Here is an 18,393-nt window from a genome sequence, read left to right as displayed (position 1 = left end):
ATTAGGAAATTGTAGATAATTTGTGACAGTTGAATATATTAAGAAAAAGTGCTTTTTACCGCAAAGCTTGTATTCTAATTTGGGTATTAAGAAATAGTGACTGTTGCATTTTATCGGTGATTCGGAACTATCTTTTATGTTACAGTTAAGCGGATTTTCTCCCTCGAGCATTATCTGATCACTTGACTTTCGATCCAAATGATACCCGAAATAATGTTCGCTCTAAAGTAGACATTCTCAATAACGCATTATGCAATAATGATGATAAACTAAACTATATTACTATATTTTACTTTAAAAAAAAAAAAAAACAATCATCTCAATTATTTTGAATTTAAAAATTTTCGCTGAATGTTTCAAAACTACAATCTGTCAAATTTAAATTCATGATTGAATTTGGAACTAACTTTTTTTTCGACAAATATTTAACTAATGCTGTCAGCTTTTGTTGAAATTTTTTACTTTCTCACGTCAAATATTCTAACAAGCAGTTTTTTTTATTTGATCGAGTAAGATATTCGATTTTTAAAATTTATGTTTTTCGATTCTGGGGGGACTAAAAGAGCGGGAACGATTTGCAGGAAGCAACATGGCACCCTCTAGAAGCCGGATCCGTCCGAAATACGAGCACCCCTTTCGCGGGTGTACCTCAGGATTGCGTCGTGTCGCCTCCATTGTCCAAGGACGGCGAGCTAGATAATAACAACTCAGGGACAGACGATTTGATGTATCTGAGACACCTGGAGTTGGAACCGGTCGATCCACTGACAGGTTTACCTCTACACCCGGGTTTCACCGCGAAGGGCGGCAGAACACCTTGTACTATTACCAGAAGGCTGATAAGGCAAACTACGGGAAATCAGGTGCGTTTATCGTGGCCTTAAGTGGAAACGTAAATAGACAGAACTATCAACTTTCGTAAATTACAGTACATCATAAAGTGAAATGTATAATTTAGCACTTGTAGTGTGTGTATATGTAAAATAGTCCAGTAATCATAGTACAAAAAGAAGAAACAAATATTTCTTTATGAAAAAGTATTCTTAAAAAAAAAAATATATATATATAGAATAAAGTGTTTTCGTTCTCAAATAACTTCGAAAATATTTTTTTCGAAGACGAAGCCTCGCGTAAAAACAAAATCTTATTCTACTTATTTTTCAATTTATTTGTTGCATAATAATTCCTCGTTGGTACCATTACTGGACCATCTTCCGTTTATCACACATGATTGATTGACTTGACAAACTAAATATTGAATTATTCATCCGACAGATTCCATGGGGGTTTTCGTTATCATGGGGCAGGCCACCGCGGGTGGAGCGCGTGGATCCGGGAAGTCCGGCGGAACGTTCCGGCTTAAAGCCGGGCGATCATGTAGTTTTTGTAGAAATGACGAACGTCGTGACGAGACCGCGGGATGAGATCTTGGGCCTTATTCAGGCCGCCACGAATCAACTGGTGCTGGAAGTATACCGCAAAGGAGGCGCCCAATCGTCTGCCATCCACAGACCCAGCTCGGTCAACGCCACCCTTCAGAATCCCTCCGACGTTCCCAAGAGCCAACACACGGTCACGTTCAACGCCGAGGTCGGTACCGGCGTCCTCGTGTGAACGTAACGATACTCTATTAATATATATTCGCCGGTACTTTAATTATAGAATAAATTAATCGTATGGGACAACAATAGTAAGAAATTGACGTAACAACTTTCAATGTACTAGATGCGGAATAAGCTTTTGATATTTGCGTATCTTAAATATTTTTCATGTTATATTCATATACTTGACATTTATTTATTTTTTTCGAAAATTATATTATTCTGAATGACAGAGAACATAATACGTGCTTTACTTACTACTATTGACACAAGCGATATTTTCTAATGATTTATGGTACCGGCAATATCATTAATACAGTAGAGAGTAATATCGCTATTAGTATCGATAAATTTATATTCGCCATTGAGGCGAGGCATTGATATAATGGTGCCGATCATAAATTAATCAGAGATTGAAAGTGTGTGTTAAGAAAATTCCCATTTTATCGGAATAATCGATCCGGCCGTGAAATGTGTCAAATAACATGAAAAGACAACATATTGTAGGAGGGATATGTATAATTTCCTTTTGATTATTTTCAATATCGTAGATAGAAAAAATATGTATTTTTTTAATCATTATCAAAATGCTGAATTGCATCGTCTATAAGTGTTAATGTTGCTTTACGAAGCTATAAATCTCGTACGTGAATTGGCGTAGACGTGTTCTAGATAATGCATATCCTATCAAATGAGAATATCGTTCCAGTTTCATAAATCTTATTTCAAACAATCAGGAAGATTTGTGATAATAAACACAGCTTAGTACACAGTTATAACACAGTAAAGTTTAATTGCGCAAACTTGCGCCAAAAGTGCTTTTATAACTGCTATTAATACTTTGGAGATTGCGGTATCTGACAAATGTATAGTTGATTACTTTGTAAAATTTATAAATGTTTATCAATTATCTTTTTATTGAATATTTGTAAATGGTAAAAATTGCAAATACTAAATTAGAATCGCACACATATTCTCGCACATATTTAGGATTTTATGAAATTTTATATTTTTATAAGGTATACTTTCATTTTATATTTATATACAGGGTTTGTCCGGAAAGTAATGCGTCGCATTTTTTTAAAAAAGAATTTATTGATCGCATAGGTAAAACAACTTAAAATTGTTCGAAGTATGACCCTTCTGCGTCAATACATTTTTGCCAACGCGATTTCCATGCGTCATAAGATTTCTGGAACTCCTTGACTGGGATGCTGTTCAGGGAGGCCGTCGAAGTAGCTTGTACGTTGTCAACCGACTCGAGCTGTTGTCCTTTGAGCTCCCTTTTCAGCCGAGGAAATAAAAAAAAGAAATTGGGATTATCTGCACAGAGTTGCTTGAGTTCTTCACAAACTTCCACTCGGTGTTGCTTTTGCGCATCGGTTGACCGATGCGCAAAAGCAACACCGAGTGGAAGTTTGTGAAGAACTCAAGCAACTCTGTGCAGATAATCCCAATTTCCTGAACAACGTTATCACTGGGGATGAGTCATGGGTCTTTCAGTACGATCCGGAGTCAAAGAGGCAGAGTGCGGAATGGCACACGACGTCGTCGCCGCGCCAGAAGAAGGCTCGCATGAGCAAGTCCCGGGTGAAGTCAATGCTCATTGTTTTTTTTGATGCAAAGGGGATAGTGCACCATGAATTCGTACCCCCCGGCCAGACTGTCAACGCTCAATTTTACAAGGAAGTGCTTCAGAGACTGAATCACAGGATCGCCCGCGTCCGAAAGGAGATCCGCGCTTCATGGAAACTCCATCACGACAACGCGCCGGCTCACACCGCTTTTGTTATTACGGCCTACCTGACCCGGATCGGTGTGGCAACGGTGCCGCAGCCGCCCTACAGTCCCGACTTGGCCCCGGCGGACTTTTTTTTATTTCCTCGGCTGAAAAGGGAGCTCAAAGGACAACAGCTCGAGTCGGTTGACAACGTACAAGCTACTTCGACGGCCTCCCTGAACAGCATCCCAGTCAAGGAGTTCCAGAAATCTTATGACGCATGGAAATCGCGTTGGCAAAAATGTATTGACGCAGAAGGGTCATACTTCGAACAATTTTAAGTTGTTTTACCTATGCGATCAATAAATTCTTTTTTAAAAAAATGCGACGCATTACTTTCCGGACAAACCCTGTATAACGGGAACATGCGAATTTTTTTGTTAGGCACGTTATATCAACGTGCGTTAATCAGAGCTTATTTTCATTTTGTACAAGAGAGGCGTCACACACATCTGTGCATGTGTATATTGTTTTCTTTTTTTTTTCTCATCTTCATCTTCTTTGTAGCTTACTTTTAGCGAGCGTGTAGTGTATAGCGCGCGCATTTCTCGCGTTAGGAATGCCGTTTAAGTTATGATGCGGTTATGTTTTGTATCTCGACCACACAAGGTTGTTCTTTTTTGTTGTCAACAAGTTTTGTTTCCAACCTCATGCGTTCTGTTTATTCATTATACCCTTTCTACCCTTATCCTATTATTTTTAATTATCACACGTTTTTTATAAGTTTATTCAGTGAATCATTGCTTTCAATTTATATCATCTATAAATATCAAAATTAATTTCTTATTAATTTCATTTCTTATTAATTTAATTAGTATATTGTTTATTAATTTCAAAAATAGCAAAGTATTTTTTATATCTCGAGGAGGTCTTAAAGCCTGTCAATAATATTATATAATCTCCGTATTAAATTACAGATGCTGGAATTTAAAAAAAAATCAGATTATTTTAAACTGCTTTTATTTTTAAATACTTTACGTTTCAATTAAAAGCCATTCTCTGCCATAATCGCTGTTCATCCTATATAACGCGAACTATCGATCGAATAATTCAACAGTGCTTTACATACATTATTACACAACCATGCTATAAGCTACCCACATTATACCCCATTATCTTATATACAAACATCAATTACGGGCTTAATGCTTAAAAGTGACGACACTTTGAAGCATTATATGAAGCGCAACGATTCTCATAACACACCTATTACTTAACATATTTAAATAGCCATTGATCTATTTTTCGATTATATAAAAAAGCTTCCCGCCCAAAATTCTTTCGTCGCGAATTCTTTCATGCAGCAGGTCTTCCCGACTCTGACACCCGACGCGTCGCCCGAGGAGGAATTATCTATACGCGAGACTAGGTACTGGAGCGTCCTGAAAAACGGAAACACACGTTTCATGGTCCCGCTATGCGAGCGACGCGACGTTCTATCGGCAGCAGACTACCTGATCCTGTTCCAGAATCTGGACGAGCTACTCAAGCTATCCGAGGAGATCAGAGACGAGGGCGGCGGTGTCGACAGCTATCTCTGTAGAGTTCCTAAAATCACAGCTGCCTACCGAAGATACCTCAGTGGCCTACAACGTGCCTGCTGCCTCCTGGTCGCTCTCAGACGGAACGCGGCCTTCGCCAAGCTGGTCTGCGAGCCTGCTGTGCCACACAAACGGCGTCCCGATCTTACCGGGGTGCTACTTCTACCCTTAGAACACTACAGGTTGGCATGCTAATTGCGTGTGATTCTTTCAGAGACACCCCGACGTCGTTTCTCAATAGAATTTTGCATCTCAATGTAAAATACAGCTCGATTCAATTAATTTTCAGAGTGTAGTTAACTATGGAATTCAGAACAAAATAATATGCAAAAATTATATAGAGAAGATATCAAAAGAATTATAATTTATTCAATTGTAATGCTTTTGTCTTACATTGGTAAAGCTGCATCGTTTCTTGTTATTAAAATTATTTTTTTTTCTTATTTCGAAAATTATAAAAATGCTTCAATTAAAAAGACAACAAATTAATAGAATTCGAATTGTGATATAGGTTTTGTAAATCAATATTTTTTCGTATTTTTGTTTAAGTTCTCGTAAAGTAAATATACTTATCTGTTTATAAAAAAAAATATTATATTTACGTGTTACGTAAAAAATGTTTTCTTGTAAAAATTCTACAATATTACCTATAAAATAAATAAATTAAATCTTATGGTAAAACGCGCGCGCGAATTCTGAGATTACGAAAAGTTTTTGAAAGGTTTTTTAATATGATGTAAACTGTTTTGGCGCTTGTAGCATCGGAAAAGCGAAAACCGTACCGTTTTCGTAGTAAATTCGTGCTTGCAGAGAGATGACGAGATTGTTGGGTCAGGCATCTCCGCGGAGTTGCCAACAAGCAAGAGATTTGGCCCACGGCTATAGAGAAGCTACAGCTAACGCTGGTGTTATGGAACCGCCGCGAGACACCGGAAGACCTCTGCTGAGTTTGCAAGAGGTGGAATCTCGACTAGTATTCGCAAGATGCAAGCCATTTACCTTAGCAATGCCAGGAAGACAATGGTGAACTCCTCTTTATACTTTGAGAACTCTCTCTCTCTCTCTCTCTCTCTCTCTCTCTCTCTCTCTATATATATATATATATATATATATATATATATATACACACTATGTATTACATTAATTTAATATAAGTATGTTTCTTTAATTTCTATGACAAATAAATTGTACTTTTCTTATTTTTTTGCCTGTATTCCCATAAAAATAATTACTAGTCAATTATTTCTCATTTATTTCGTTCTCGAGAATCTTTAATTAAAAATCGCTGGATTTTGCTAATATAGTAATTACTATTTTTATTCGTGAAAAATTGTCCAGTATATTTTGTAAAAAAAATCTTTCAGGCTCTTCGGCGGCGCCCTCGCCAAGGTCGAAGGTCGCGCGCGCATGCAGCCATCCTGGGCTTTGCTGTTAACCGATCTTCTGGTGTTCGCGCGAGTCTCGCGGGATCGCGTGCTTTTCGTGACCGAGGAACCTCTGCGACTATCGAGCATCGCCGAGGCGTGTTTCACCGTGAGAAAACGACCGACGGAATTTCGGTTACAGGTCACCGTAAACCCAAACGCGGAGAACGGCCACGTCGAGGTGGTGAACAGCGGCGGCTGCAGCCCGCACAGTCGACCCCGAAGACGCGTTCTCATCTTTCGAGCGCCTACCGCGGAGCTCAAGGCCGTCTGGCACAATCTTCTTCAACGGCAAATGTGAGTGAATGGAAGATCAGTCGTTAAAATAAGGAATCTTTTAACGAGATCAAGGGAGACAAGCGGAATCACTTTTCATTGTATTTTAGAATCTATGTGAATACAGGCTGTGGTTTGAACTCGTCGGATCAGGGCAGCCCAGAAGAGAGTCCGATTGTTGGTAATAATTTCACCACGATCAGAGAATCCACGGGAAGTCCACAGGTAAATATGAGGAAAATATTGACAGTTCAAAAAAAAAAAAAAAAAAAAAGGAAAATTTTAATTAAAAAAAATTAATATTGCACGCAAGAACAGCAAGTTCAAAAAAATTAAATTAGAAATCCTTCAATGTGATTTGAGTAATTATTCTATAATATAATAGTTTACATATTTTTACGCCTAATAAATTCTGAAATCAACGGCCGAATTTGACAGATCGTGAGAGAGCCTCAACAACGTGACGAGGAGGAGAAGGAATCGCAATCCGGCGAGAGCTTGGACACGATCCTGAAGAATTCACGGGAAAACAATCACCTGGCTCAGTGGGTGCGCAATTCGCATCAGATTCCTCCTCCGGATAACGAAAGTTCACTGGAAGAATGGACGGCAGAGGAATTGGCAGCCCGAACCCCTCGAGAAAGTAACAGCAGGTCGACTAGTCAGGACACTGCGACGGAAGAGATTACGACGGCAAATTCCGACGCGGAACAACAAAGTACTGCGTCGAGCGCAAGTCTTAGTACCGTGAAATCGAACAGTATGACGCGGAAGAACGGCAGTCACGTGTCCTCGAAGGAGAATTCAACGAGCTCTATCAGTATTTGCCGAAGGTGCCATAGGTAATCAAATTTTGAAAACTAGATTCTTCTCATTTTTTTAAATATTCTTAAAAATAATTAAATTTTAATTTAATTAAATTTAATTTTAAAAATATTAATTTAAATAATTCAAAGTTAAATTTGTGTGTGTGAATAAAAAACTAAGATACTTATTTTACTCATTATTTTTTTTCACAATTAAATAAAAACTTTTTTTAATCGTAAAATCTAAGATGTACAAATAATTGTTAATATTATTAAGCGAATCTAAAATAACAGATCATAATTGTCTATTGCAGATCGGGTTGTCCTACTCCACCATTGCAGAGGGACCCGTTCTCCCCGTTACCCCCGAAAATTTCTGTTCTTCCACCGACCCCCGATTTCTGCACGAGACACAGACTGCATAGAAATGGGTTGCACGATAGTCCAGGACGTAACAGTCCTATTTACACGTCTGCGGATGGCAACACCGAAGATGGTAGCGAGGATGATCTCGATTGTGACGGAGAACCCCCTTATAGGTGGATACGATAATTATTAAAAACGTTAATATCTTTAAATATACTAATTTGTTAATTATTGAAAACAATCTACAAAGTTTGTCGAATTTACTTGATTATAAATTTAAAATAAAAAAGGCATACATATGTACGATAAATTATTACATATATAGATATAGCGTAAAACTGAGATTATTTATACGTAAATGAATAATTTACTCGAGGACTAAAGAAGAAAGAGTCGATCGCTCTTTTGTAAAATTTAATTAACCTGATTTGCTACACTCTCGTAACGATCGTTCTCCCCAGAGCTCTAAGACGGTTCGGTACGATGAGCAGTCTGGATCAAGATGACGAGTTAGATGAACAGGGAGAAGACGACAACCGGGATTTGGAGTCGCCACCATCCGGCTTGAGAGCGTGGACCGCCCGAGCGAGCAGTTATGTCGTTAGCAAGATGGTTTTATTGGAACAGCTCAGCGAGGGTGTCGGTGGTTATCTTTTGCAACCACCGGTACCCCCGGAGCGAACCGAGTTCTCGTTGGATCCGAACGACGAGGAGGGTACCACATCCGGGGCTACTTCCGGCGACGATATATGGGGCACGCCGACTTCCGGCGGACCGGACGATGAAAGTTTCACCGCTAACTCGGTAATAATGTTTGAGACTACGATACACGAATATATTCGCATCCGAACGTAATAGCTAAAGCTTGAAAGGTCTGCACAGTTAAACAAGTTCCGAAGTTGCGAGAAATTTTATCGCGTATCAAGCGGTCACGCGATATTGAAGAATTTATTTCCATAAATAAATTCATATATATTTTAGAAAATAAAATTATATGTATTATACGCAAAACTATATGTATAGTAATTTATTTGAAAAAATTAAATTCCACGTTTAAAGATTTAAAATAATTTATAGAAATAGATCTCAATTCGCGCGTGTGCATAGATTGTAATTTTTTTATTTTCAACATATTTTTGTGCATTTTTTCTGTCCTCCCTTGTGCTTGTATAATAAATTTTTCAAGATTATTCAAATATTAAAAAATAAAAAATATTGAGTTTCAAAAGCTAAATATTAAGTTTTAAATATAAATTATTTCTATATTATAAATAATGCATACAGAAATAACGATTGCTTGATACGTATCACTATTTTTGTATAAGCTTGCTTGGAAATGAAGTAATAGCTTCAAAGTATTAATTCATTTAAATTGCACTTCACGTTGAATGTAAAAATTACGATTATATTCCAAATATCTAAATATAATTTAAAACAGGTTTTTTGCACAATATACACAAATGCACCAGAGTAAAATGAATACATATAAATAAATAATACCACACGTAATCTTAGCATTCAAAGTGATCTTCGCAAGAGTATTATTCCGAGGGTATGGCTCGTATTTATTCCCCATATATATCTTTTCGCTGAATGTATTATTATATAATCTTTAATATATCGCGACTGTTATTTGAGACAGATAAGATTGCTTTCTTCCTCTCGACATATATAGACATCCATGGTACAGGAACGCAGCGTAACATACATATATACAAGATAGCACGTAAGCTTCGCACGCTCGCCTGCATGACGAACGCTTGCCTTCTGTTTCTCTTTCTGCAAAGAATCACTAGCCCGAGCTGTGCCTGACTTCCTTAGCCGCCACCGAACGGCAGCGGCGGCGCGATGAACACCGGCGAGGACAATTACGGCCTAAACCTGTCGGCGGAGGACGACGCCGATCAGGAATCGGAGAACGAGGATTGCTCGCTGCCGGAGCTGAGCATGGACCAGCTGCTGGGCGGCGGCGGTAGTCTAGGTTCTTTGCGCTGCTTCCTGGGTAGAAGACGGCTGGAGCCGCTGCCGGAAGAGGAGGACTCGCCCGGCAGCGGCAAGCACCAGGTCGGATGGTGGTGACAGCGGTTTCAAACGACGTCCAAGTCGAGCGTCGGCGGAAACGCGGAGGAACGCGACCGCGTCTTCGCGAAGCTTAGCCAGGAGGACGAGGAGTTTCGCCGGAAGATCGTCGACCTGCATCGCAAACTGTCGGACGTGGACACGGAAAATTACGTATCGCCGGAAGGGCTCGGTTCTCCCGGCTCGAGGAGCTTCGGCGAGGCCGAACGTCTGAGGGAATTGGAAGCTGTCGCGAGAAGAGCGGAGGAGACGAATTCCCGCAATGTCGAGGAGATGAACGCGGAGAGAAGACGAGAGGCGATGCAGAAGGAGGATTTCGCCGAAGCGAGCGACCTGAGAAGACAGAGAAGTAAACGGCTGGAACAGCTAAGGCGGTCCAAGAGATTCGAAGAAGACCCCGACGATCAGAATGGCAATACGAGTCCATCCAGCAGCACCGACACGAACTTTCTGAATAGACTAAGGTTAAAAAGACGGAGCATGAAGCTGCTGAGTTTTTTGAGCGGAAAAGCAGCGGATCGCTCGCAGGAGGAAAGGGCAGCGCGATTGTTGAGGATGTACATGCCGGACAAAGGAGGCCCTAGGACAACGCAGAACACAATCTCTATTCATCATACGTCCAGGGATCGGCGTTTCTGGAAATTGCGCAATCGAAGACGTACCAGTTCCGCGTAAATTTACAAGAGCTGTGATGTAGATGACGGTTTACTCGTGGATCATTTCTTATTAGATGACGAAAAGTCATCTTGTGGAAGAATCATGTTTACAATGAGACACGATTACGTGCATGATAATTGTCAAAATGGCAAAATGTAATATTAATGATTAATTTAATTCAGCAAAGTGCTGAATTTATCAAATAAAGCCGCACTGTATGCGTGCGCGCTCTAATTTGAAGAAAGATTATTAATATATTGAAATTTATTATAATATATAATATAAATATATATAACATATATATTATATCAAAATTTCTATATATATTAAATTAATAATATAATATTTTATTATTGATATATTGAAATATATTAATAATATTAATATTACTAAAATCAGGGAAGATATAACGATGATATTAATACGATAGTATAAACGAAAATATTGATTGTAAGTATATCTCACAGATATTTGCAAGAATTTAATAAGATCTGACACACGAGTAAAGCGTCACTCAAAAAAAAATCGTATATTAAAAAGAAAGGGAGAAGAAAGAGGACGGCAATCACTGTCTCTCCATTACTAGGACTTCCAAAACATTCGCGTTATTGAGACTTTTTGAATTCCACTCGAGCATATACAAGGCCGAAATTGTTTTCATAGAGCGGTAGTAGTGGAAAATAAGAATAGCTAACGTTAGGTTTAACTACAGTTTCAATCTAGTTCACTTCTTAGCATTGCAAAGGCGTAAGATTCGCAGGGCGCCCTTTATCAGCGATGACGAAGGTAATTTCAGAATTAGTCAGTCGAGTGCGGTTTTCGAGCCGTGCTATTAGCTAATCTCGGAAAGACAGGACGTCCTCTGGACATGGCCTACAGTGGATCGTTTCCGGATCATTTAATAGTAGTCAAGAGCGGCGAATCTCGCTCGCGAAGTCTAGATTTTTTCTGAAATTCTACTCTTTTTTTTTCAACACTGTATCTAGGTAGGTCCGCACGACTGACCCTAAGCGGCACTCATCTTTCACTTATACCGAATGACCTGCGATAAGATATGTTAATATCTCAAGTGGCATTGGAATCACTTTGCAATCAAAGAGTTGAAATGTAAATCAATTTTAAAATGACAATGTAACAATAACATAATCTTAAATTTAAGATTATATTATTATAGCGCTGTCTTACTATTATGCAATAATAATTTATATATAATATTGAACACACAATTAATTTAAAAATATATTATTATAAGTCGAATTGAACTATTTGAACTTTTGGCTAAAGTGAATCAGAAAATCTACGATTGAGATAATTAAATCTTATTGCGGGGCATTTTATAGAAATATCTTGCTCTCGCCTATAAAGTGTCCCAAAATCATTGCAGATATGCTTGCAAAAGTCATAGACATTAATATAATTAAAAATCTATTTTAATGAGAATTTGAAAGTATTACTTGTATTTTAATTTATTAGTAATTGTGTCAGTATTAAATATCTTAAACTTCTGAAATAAATTTCTCTTAATTGAATAAAGTTAAGATTAATTGGGAAATTTTACGAGATCCTGGACATATGGGACACTTTAAATAAATTAAGAATTAAATACTAAAATTTTAAAATTATTGTTAGTAGGTTGTAAACTGGTCGATCGACCGCATATGCAAAATATAAATAAACTATATTATTTGTTCAATCGTTTACCTTCATACTTCTTAAAGTGCACACAGATACACACAAAGTTATTGTCATTTGCATTTTTACATATTTTCAAAGATGCTTATATATATATATATATATATATATATATATATATATATATATATATATTATATAATATGTATAATATATATATATATAAAACTTTTGCTCATATAGATAAAACATAATTGCAGAGGATTATTAAAGAATTCTTTAAGATTTCTAAATTTATATTAATAACTTTTTAGTGCAACAAAATTATTTGTTATAATTTATCATTTGTTTTAAGACATAAGACGTCCTTCTAACCACTTCAACCTCAATTTTTCTTGAATAATATCACGATTCAGTTTTTTTGGATCATTTATAAACTTTTCTATAGCTTCTTCGCGAGCAGGATCTACTTTTGGTACAACGTCAAATGTGCCATTTTCGTGTAAATACGTCCCATTTAAATCGTCTGCAGTTGGCAGTTTATCAGGTAACTTTATAGGAAGGACCTTTATCAAATGTTTCACCTTCCAAAGGAGAGCACACATTTCTGGCGTGTTTTTGACGATCACTGGATCGTTTTTCTGTAAAAGTGACGATTAAGCAAATAAAAGTTTGTGAAACATTAACATGCTATTATATTATCCTTTATGGCCTATAGTTACAATTACCTGAATCTCAAAACCTAAATCACGTAGTATTTGTTTTTCCCACCAAGGATGACCATAAAAAGATTTAACACGTTGCACCAATAAAAGTTTGCTTGGATTAAATGGTGGGTCAACCTGATCTGGTTTCCTATAAACATGTGTTTTTAAATATCCCAATCAAATTATAATTATAAAATGTGTTAATCGCATACAAGTCCACTGCCTTAATCCTTTCAAAGTTCCACACAAAACCAATACATATAAATCATAAATTAAAAAATTTAGTTTATCTTTAGTTACATAAAAATGTTCCAAATTAATTTGTAGACTAAATTTAAGATATTATATTTCAAGTTTAACATGCCAAACATTTGTTCGCAATTCAATATTGATTTGCAATTTACTTATACACAATTTATATATATTATTTATGAATATATCATTTTTCTTAAATGTATCATTTTTCATTAATTTTGGCTGGTAAAAATATTCTTGAAAGGATTAAGGAGTATATCCTGTAACAATTTATTTACACTCACCTTGGAAAATATTTAATATATCCGTTTGCAGATTTACGACTCTTCAAATCTTTCAAATTTGTTGTCTGCTTCATATTTTGCGAGTAATAACGCGCAAAATTAAAGAAAACCGTTCCGCGAGATGTCATATTGTATTCACAAATAAAAATCGAAATTCTACGTAAAAAACGTAGATATGTAACGTAGTTACAAATAGGTTAGGTCGAGCTCGCCTTGTAAATCAATAACGGAGTTCAGTATCACCACATTGCTAATGATTACAATTACCCTAATCAACGTCTTCTTATTATTTATGTAAACTTTTTTGAATTTTCTCTTTTTTATTTATAAATTATAACATCGCACAATGCGTGGTTTCGTGCGATCGATTTTATTAGCTCTTTGGCTACTTGTGCAGGAACGAGCGACACCATGTAATAAAGGGAAAACTTGTGTCTAGAATTTATTTTACCGTCTGCTGATAATTAAAACGGCAGATAATTTTTGGTGCGAAATATGCGTGCGATATATATTGAGAAACAATAAATAGGCGCAACAATTATGCGAATGCAATGATAGAATTTACTGACCGGTCGATGTGCCGATGTGCTACCCACCGATGTAATATGTAATCTCGCTGTAATTTTCGATCCTGCATCCTGCTCCGGATTTCGCGGATGACACTTCACTCGTGCGAGCCCGAATCGTCGAAAAAAGCGCGGTCACTTATTTGCACGACACTCCCGCCATTTTTATCGCGCGCACTTCGGCCGGATATGGATCACGTCAAACATGGCGACTCGCGACTTCCGGATATTTTCTCGCGAGAATGCACGAATTTATTATTATTCCGAGGAATATACTCGAGTGACGAAAGAGATCGACGAGAATAATTGCGATTTACTCGCGTATATTAATATATATATTAATCAATGAATCAGCTGATCGATGCTCTTGATAATTATTAATTCTTGCAATTTTGTCGGACGGAAAGGATAAGTGTCTTGGCGAACGAATCGCGCCTCGTGTCGCGTTAATATTCCACGGCGATGCCTCGTCGCTCGACATAACGATTTCCGAGACTCGATCGCACGCGATATTATTCACTCCCTATGGAAAAAATACTCACGCGAAACGAAAGACGCCGCAACACTCGGCGCCGCGAGTCGCCTGGGAATGCCGCGAAGTTAGTTGTTGACTACGTGAGTCGTGAAAGGGAAAGAGTCACCATAGAGTGACAAGATACTGAGAACGGCGGCGATTAATTATAGTGAGTTCAATATGTTAATGATAATAATTTATGTTGCAAATATAATTAATATTATTTAATTTCATTTTATTATTTTAATTGTACTGCTCCATAATAAAATATGCATCAATAATTAATCACTATATACTATATATTAGTTATTAATATACTATTTGCAAAAGATATTAAAAAGAATGAAAAAGTATTATATATATGTATAAAAATTAATATAAATTAATACGAATATTAATTACTTGCTGGAGCAAGTGTAGAAAACAATGATAAATTTTTATTGTTATTTTATTATGTTGTTAACGTGGCGTCTTTCCGCGTTTTTTTTGCGACGAGAGTAAATTCTGCACGAACACGAGTGTCAGGTATGTTATATGAAGACAAACGAATGCTAGATGAATGGATTCTCGAATGGATCGAAGTATTATAATGCGTTTGACTCGTCTAATAGCTTATAAATTTAAGTGCCACCGAGTTTTTATTGAGTAAAGTGACTACGTGAGTAAATAAAAAGTATAACGTGCGCTCGAATTTTCCTTCTCTCCACTGCATGTATTTATAATATTAATAATAAATGATTAATTATATAATGTAGCTCTCAACGCTTATGTTTAATTAATTAATATTTATAATTGTTTGTTATCACATATTAATAATACTTCAATCGCATATAATATTCATGTATTACAATTTATTACTGCGAAGAGACTGAAAGAATTGATTCTATAATTAATATATCAATAGTGAATAAGAAATGACAGAACATTTTATGCTTCGTGTCATCGGTCTATGTTTATTTTGATTTCGGTGGTGACTCGAGAGCGCGCGACGTTAGCCGCACGTCACATTACTTCGAAGTCTCGAAACCAGCGGACCACGGCGAGCGTGCTCCGTGTTTTCCCGCGTTTTTCGCACGCGTAGAAATAGGTATGTCGAATGCAAGTACGAGCGAATGCTGAATGAGTGGACTCTCCGATCGATCGAAGTATTGACGCAATTCATTCGTCGAGCGACTCGCTTATTAGCGGCTCATAAAGTGGTCACGTTACTTTTTGTCATGTCGTGTGTCGATCGGAAAAAAGCAGGTAAATATTGCTATTTTTTCGCGAGTCACGCGTGCAGTTATTAAGTGTCGGGAGTGCCGATTAATACGTGTACGATCGTAAATAGCTGCGATTTTTTTTCCACTCGATTCTGCGTTTCCGCAAGTAAATCTCCTGAAAAAATGGAGCAGTCAGCAAAGATGCAATAACAACTTGACTGGTGAGCAAATTTATTTATATTGCGTTTATTTTATTTAATATTTTTAATTTTTACGCATTTTTTGTGTCAAATGCTTATTCATGTATCAAAATTTTATTGTATTATTATGATCACTTTTTCATATCATTATTGTGCATTATATTGTATAAAATGCATGCATTTTTATATAAAATTTATGATATTTATTATTATTGTGCTACTTGCACATAAAAATATGAAAATTATTCAAACAGAATTTTATTTGTCGAAAAAGATTGCTTGATTATTTTCAATAAAATTGTTTTACTTATTTTTAAGTAGCGTAATATTAAAAATATTATCATGATATTTATACGTTATATTATTATATCATTTACAGAAAAATATGACAATTATTTTTAAGTTATTATTTTGTCTGCGCATGAGATATTATTTAATCATTATTTTAATATTTTGCTATTATGTGTGGATAATAGGTGTGCACTTTCAAGATGGGTTTGTGCAATTTCAATCGAATAAAAACTCGTGGAGTAACAGTGGCCGTCAGCCAGCTCTTTTCATGAAGAAAAAACAACTTTGGTCGTCGGGGAGAGATGCGAAATATCCCACAGCGGTAAGTCCGACTTTAGTTTGAAAGTTTCTCATGGAAACTCATTTCCGTGAGGGCGATGGAACCCGCCTAAGGGTGGTTCTGGCAAAAAATAAGGGAGAGAGAAAGAGAAAAGAGAGAGAGAGAAAAGAAGAAACAAAGGAATTTCATACGTGCGAAAAACGAGTGCATCTGCATTTCGTAGAGTGTCCTAATGAATTGTGTATAATATATCGTGTGTAAAAGTGCCAAGTTTTCATTTTGTTATTTCTCTTTTTGCAATGTATCTTAAATATTATTTTTTACATATATAAAATGCTTCAAATATACAAGATATAATTTGTGGATAAAATTCTAAAAGAAAAGTAATTAAATTATATGTATACACATTGAGAAAAAAAGTTGTTTACTTGACTAAATCGTTCAACTAATTATTATTTTGTTAATTGAACATATATAAGTATTTAAGTCGGAACATGTTATATTAGTTTTAATATGTCGTATTTAATTTAAATATTTTTATATGTTCAATTAATAAAATAGTAATTAGTTGAACGATTTAATTCAGTTAATATAATTTTTTCTCAATATATATAGACTGTGTGAGATTTCGCGTATTTACTTTACGTAATTTATTCTTATGTTTCTATCACGTTGTTTGTTTAAAATATTTATATACTTAAAAATTTCTTAAGATATCTTAACTTCAGATAAAAGATAAAGAATATTGTTTCTTTTAAGAGAGAAATAAATGTTTTCTCTTCTACTAAAATAGTCTAATCTTCTGCACTGCCAAGATAAATAAAACGATAACTTTGCTATTGTAAAGCTACGATAATATTGTTTTAAAAATTCCTGCCTCCACTCTAAATCTATTTTAGTGTATGTACAAGAATATAAAAAATTTCTCATTACTCTCTCTTTCTCTCTCTTTCTGAAAAAGGTAACTATTTTTATTTGTCTTCCTATTATTGGAAATATCATTTTACTTTCCTGCACACACAATAAATAAATGCAAAGATGGTTTTGCCATCACAAGTTATGATATTACTTTAAGAATTCATAATTTGCCTCTTGAACAATTTTAGTTTAAGTACGAGAACATACAAAATATTTTTCATCTCTGAAAATGTAACTACAATTTTCATTTATATCTCTCCTTTATTGACGACACGATATTACAATTTTTTCTGTAGAATCCCTAGAGGATCGTATCCTCTCGCTTTTCTATTTTTTATCTTTCTTTAGGGAATTCTGATATTATAAGCGATATGAGATGTGCAGCTCATTATGGTATTTTTTGCTATAAAGGTGATACATCGTGGTTGGCAATCAACACGTTATATTGCGATAATATATAATATCATTTAAAAGTAATTTGACGTTTCCCCAGTTTTTGTTCTATATTGTTTAAGCGATAATTGAACAAAATAAATGATTCGCGAAATTTGCTAGATTTATATTTAATTATTAAATAAACACAAATTATAATTTAACACTTTGCGTTACGTGACAACTAACTTTTCTTCGTTAACAGACAGGAAAGGATTTTGATTTTGTGAAACATTTATTGATTTTTGAATTAATATAATAAACGCATATAAAATGCATAAATTGAAAATTTTTTGATCAAAATAATATGTTCTTTCTCACTTTCTCTTTCACTTTTATTTTTATTTCAATATTGATGCTAAAATATCGCACATTTTATTTGTTAGTTATAGTCAAACTTTTAAAGAATTTTATGGGAATGTTCTATATAAAGAGGAAACTTTTAAATATATATAAATATATTATAAAGAAAGTTTCCAAAAAATATACTTTTATAAAGAATAAAATATTCTTTTAAAAATTACATACCTATATACTCAGATTACTTGTCAATTTATGATTTTTATGGCTTTTTTTATTTAT

General features: G+C 35.6%; 2 protein-coding genes across 5 annotated transcripts in view; one reads left to right on the top strand and one right to left on the bottom strand.

Moving 5' to 3' along the window:
- PsGEF (Protostome-specific GEF) overlaps positions 1–9,880 on the top strand; it is a 29,902-nt gene extending 20,022 nt beyond the window's left edge. Inside the window, exons 7-16 of one of the 4 annotated variants that reach the window (XM_085485619.1) lie at positions 582–863; positions 1,276–1,590; positions 4,689–5,104; positions 5,733–5,945; positions 6,287–6,643; positions 6,733–6,847; positions 7,061–7,464; positions 7,743–7,967; positions 8,256–8,598; positions 9,616–9,880. In XM_085485619.1, coding sequence (XP_085341745.1) covers positions 582–863; positions 1,276–1,590; positions 4,689–5,104; positions 5,733–5,945; positions 6,287–6,643; positions 6,733–6,847; positions 7,061–7,464; positions 7,743–7,967; positions 8,256–8,598; positions 9,616–9,873 — 2,928 coding nt within the window. In that variant the 3' untranslated portion in view covers positions 9,874–9,880. Of the gene's footprint in view, positions 1–581; positions 864–1,275; positions 1,591–4,685; positions 5,105–5,732; positions 5,946–6,286; positions 6,644–6,732; positions 6,848–7,060; positions 7,465–7,742; positions 7,992–8,255; positions 8,599–9,581 lie in introns of those variants that run through there. The other 3 variants (XM_029301724.2, XM_085485620.1, XM_085485621.1) reach the window with 3 other exon arrangements.
- Positions 9,881–11,159: 1,279 nt separating this feature from the next.
- Positions 11,160–13,826, bottom strand: mRpL30 (mitochondrial ribosomal protein L30). The gene is made up of 3 exons (XM_029301309.2): positions 13,409–13,826; positions 12,891–13,017; positions 11,160–12,803 (listed from the first exon to the last, which is right to left on the bottom strand). The coding sequence occupies exons 1-3, from the start codon at positions 13,534–13,536 to the stop codon at positions 12,513–12,515; spliced, it is 546 nt and encodes a 181-aa protein (XP_029157142.1). The 5' UTR covers positions 13,537–13,826; the 3' UTR covers positions 11,160–12,512.
- Between the last annotated feature and the right edge of the window lie 4,567 nt (positions 13,827–18,393).

Source organism: Nylanderia fulva, unplaced genomic scaffold, assembly GCF_048542155.1.
Source record: "Nylanderia fulva isolate GAGA-0341 unplaced genomic scaffold, ASM4854215v1 Scaffold38, whole genome shotgun sequence".
NCBI lineage: Eukaryota > Metazoa > Arthropoda > Insecta > Hymenoptera > Formicidae > Nylanderia > Nylanderia fulva.
The sequence above is the reverse complement of the archived record's forward strand: the minus strand, read 5'-3'. Positions and strand labels throughout refer to the sequence as shown.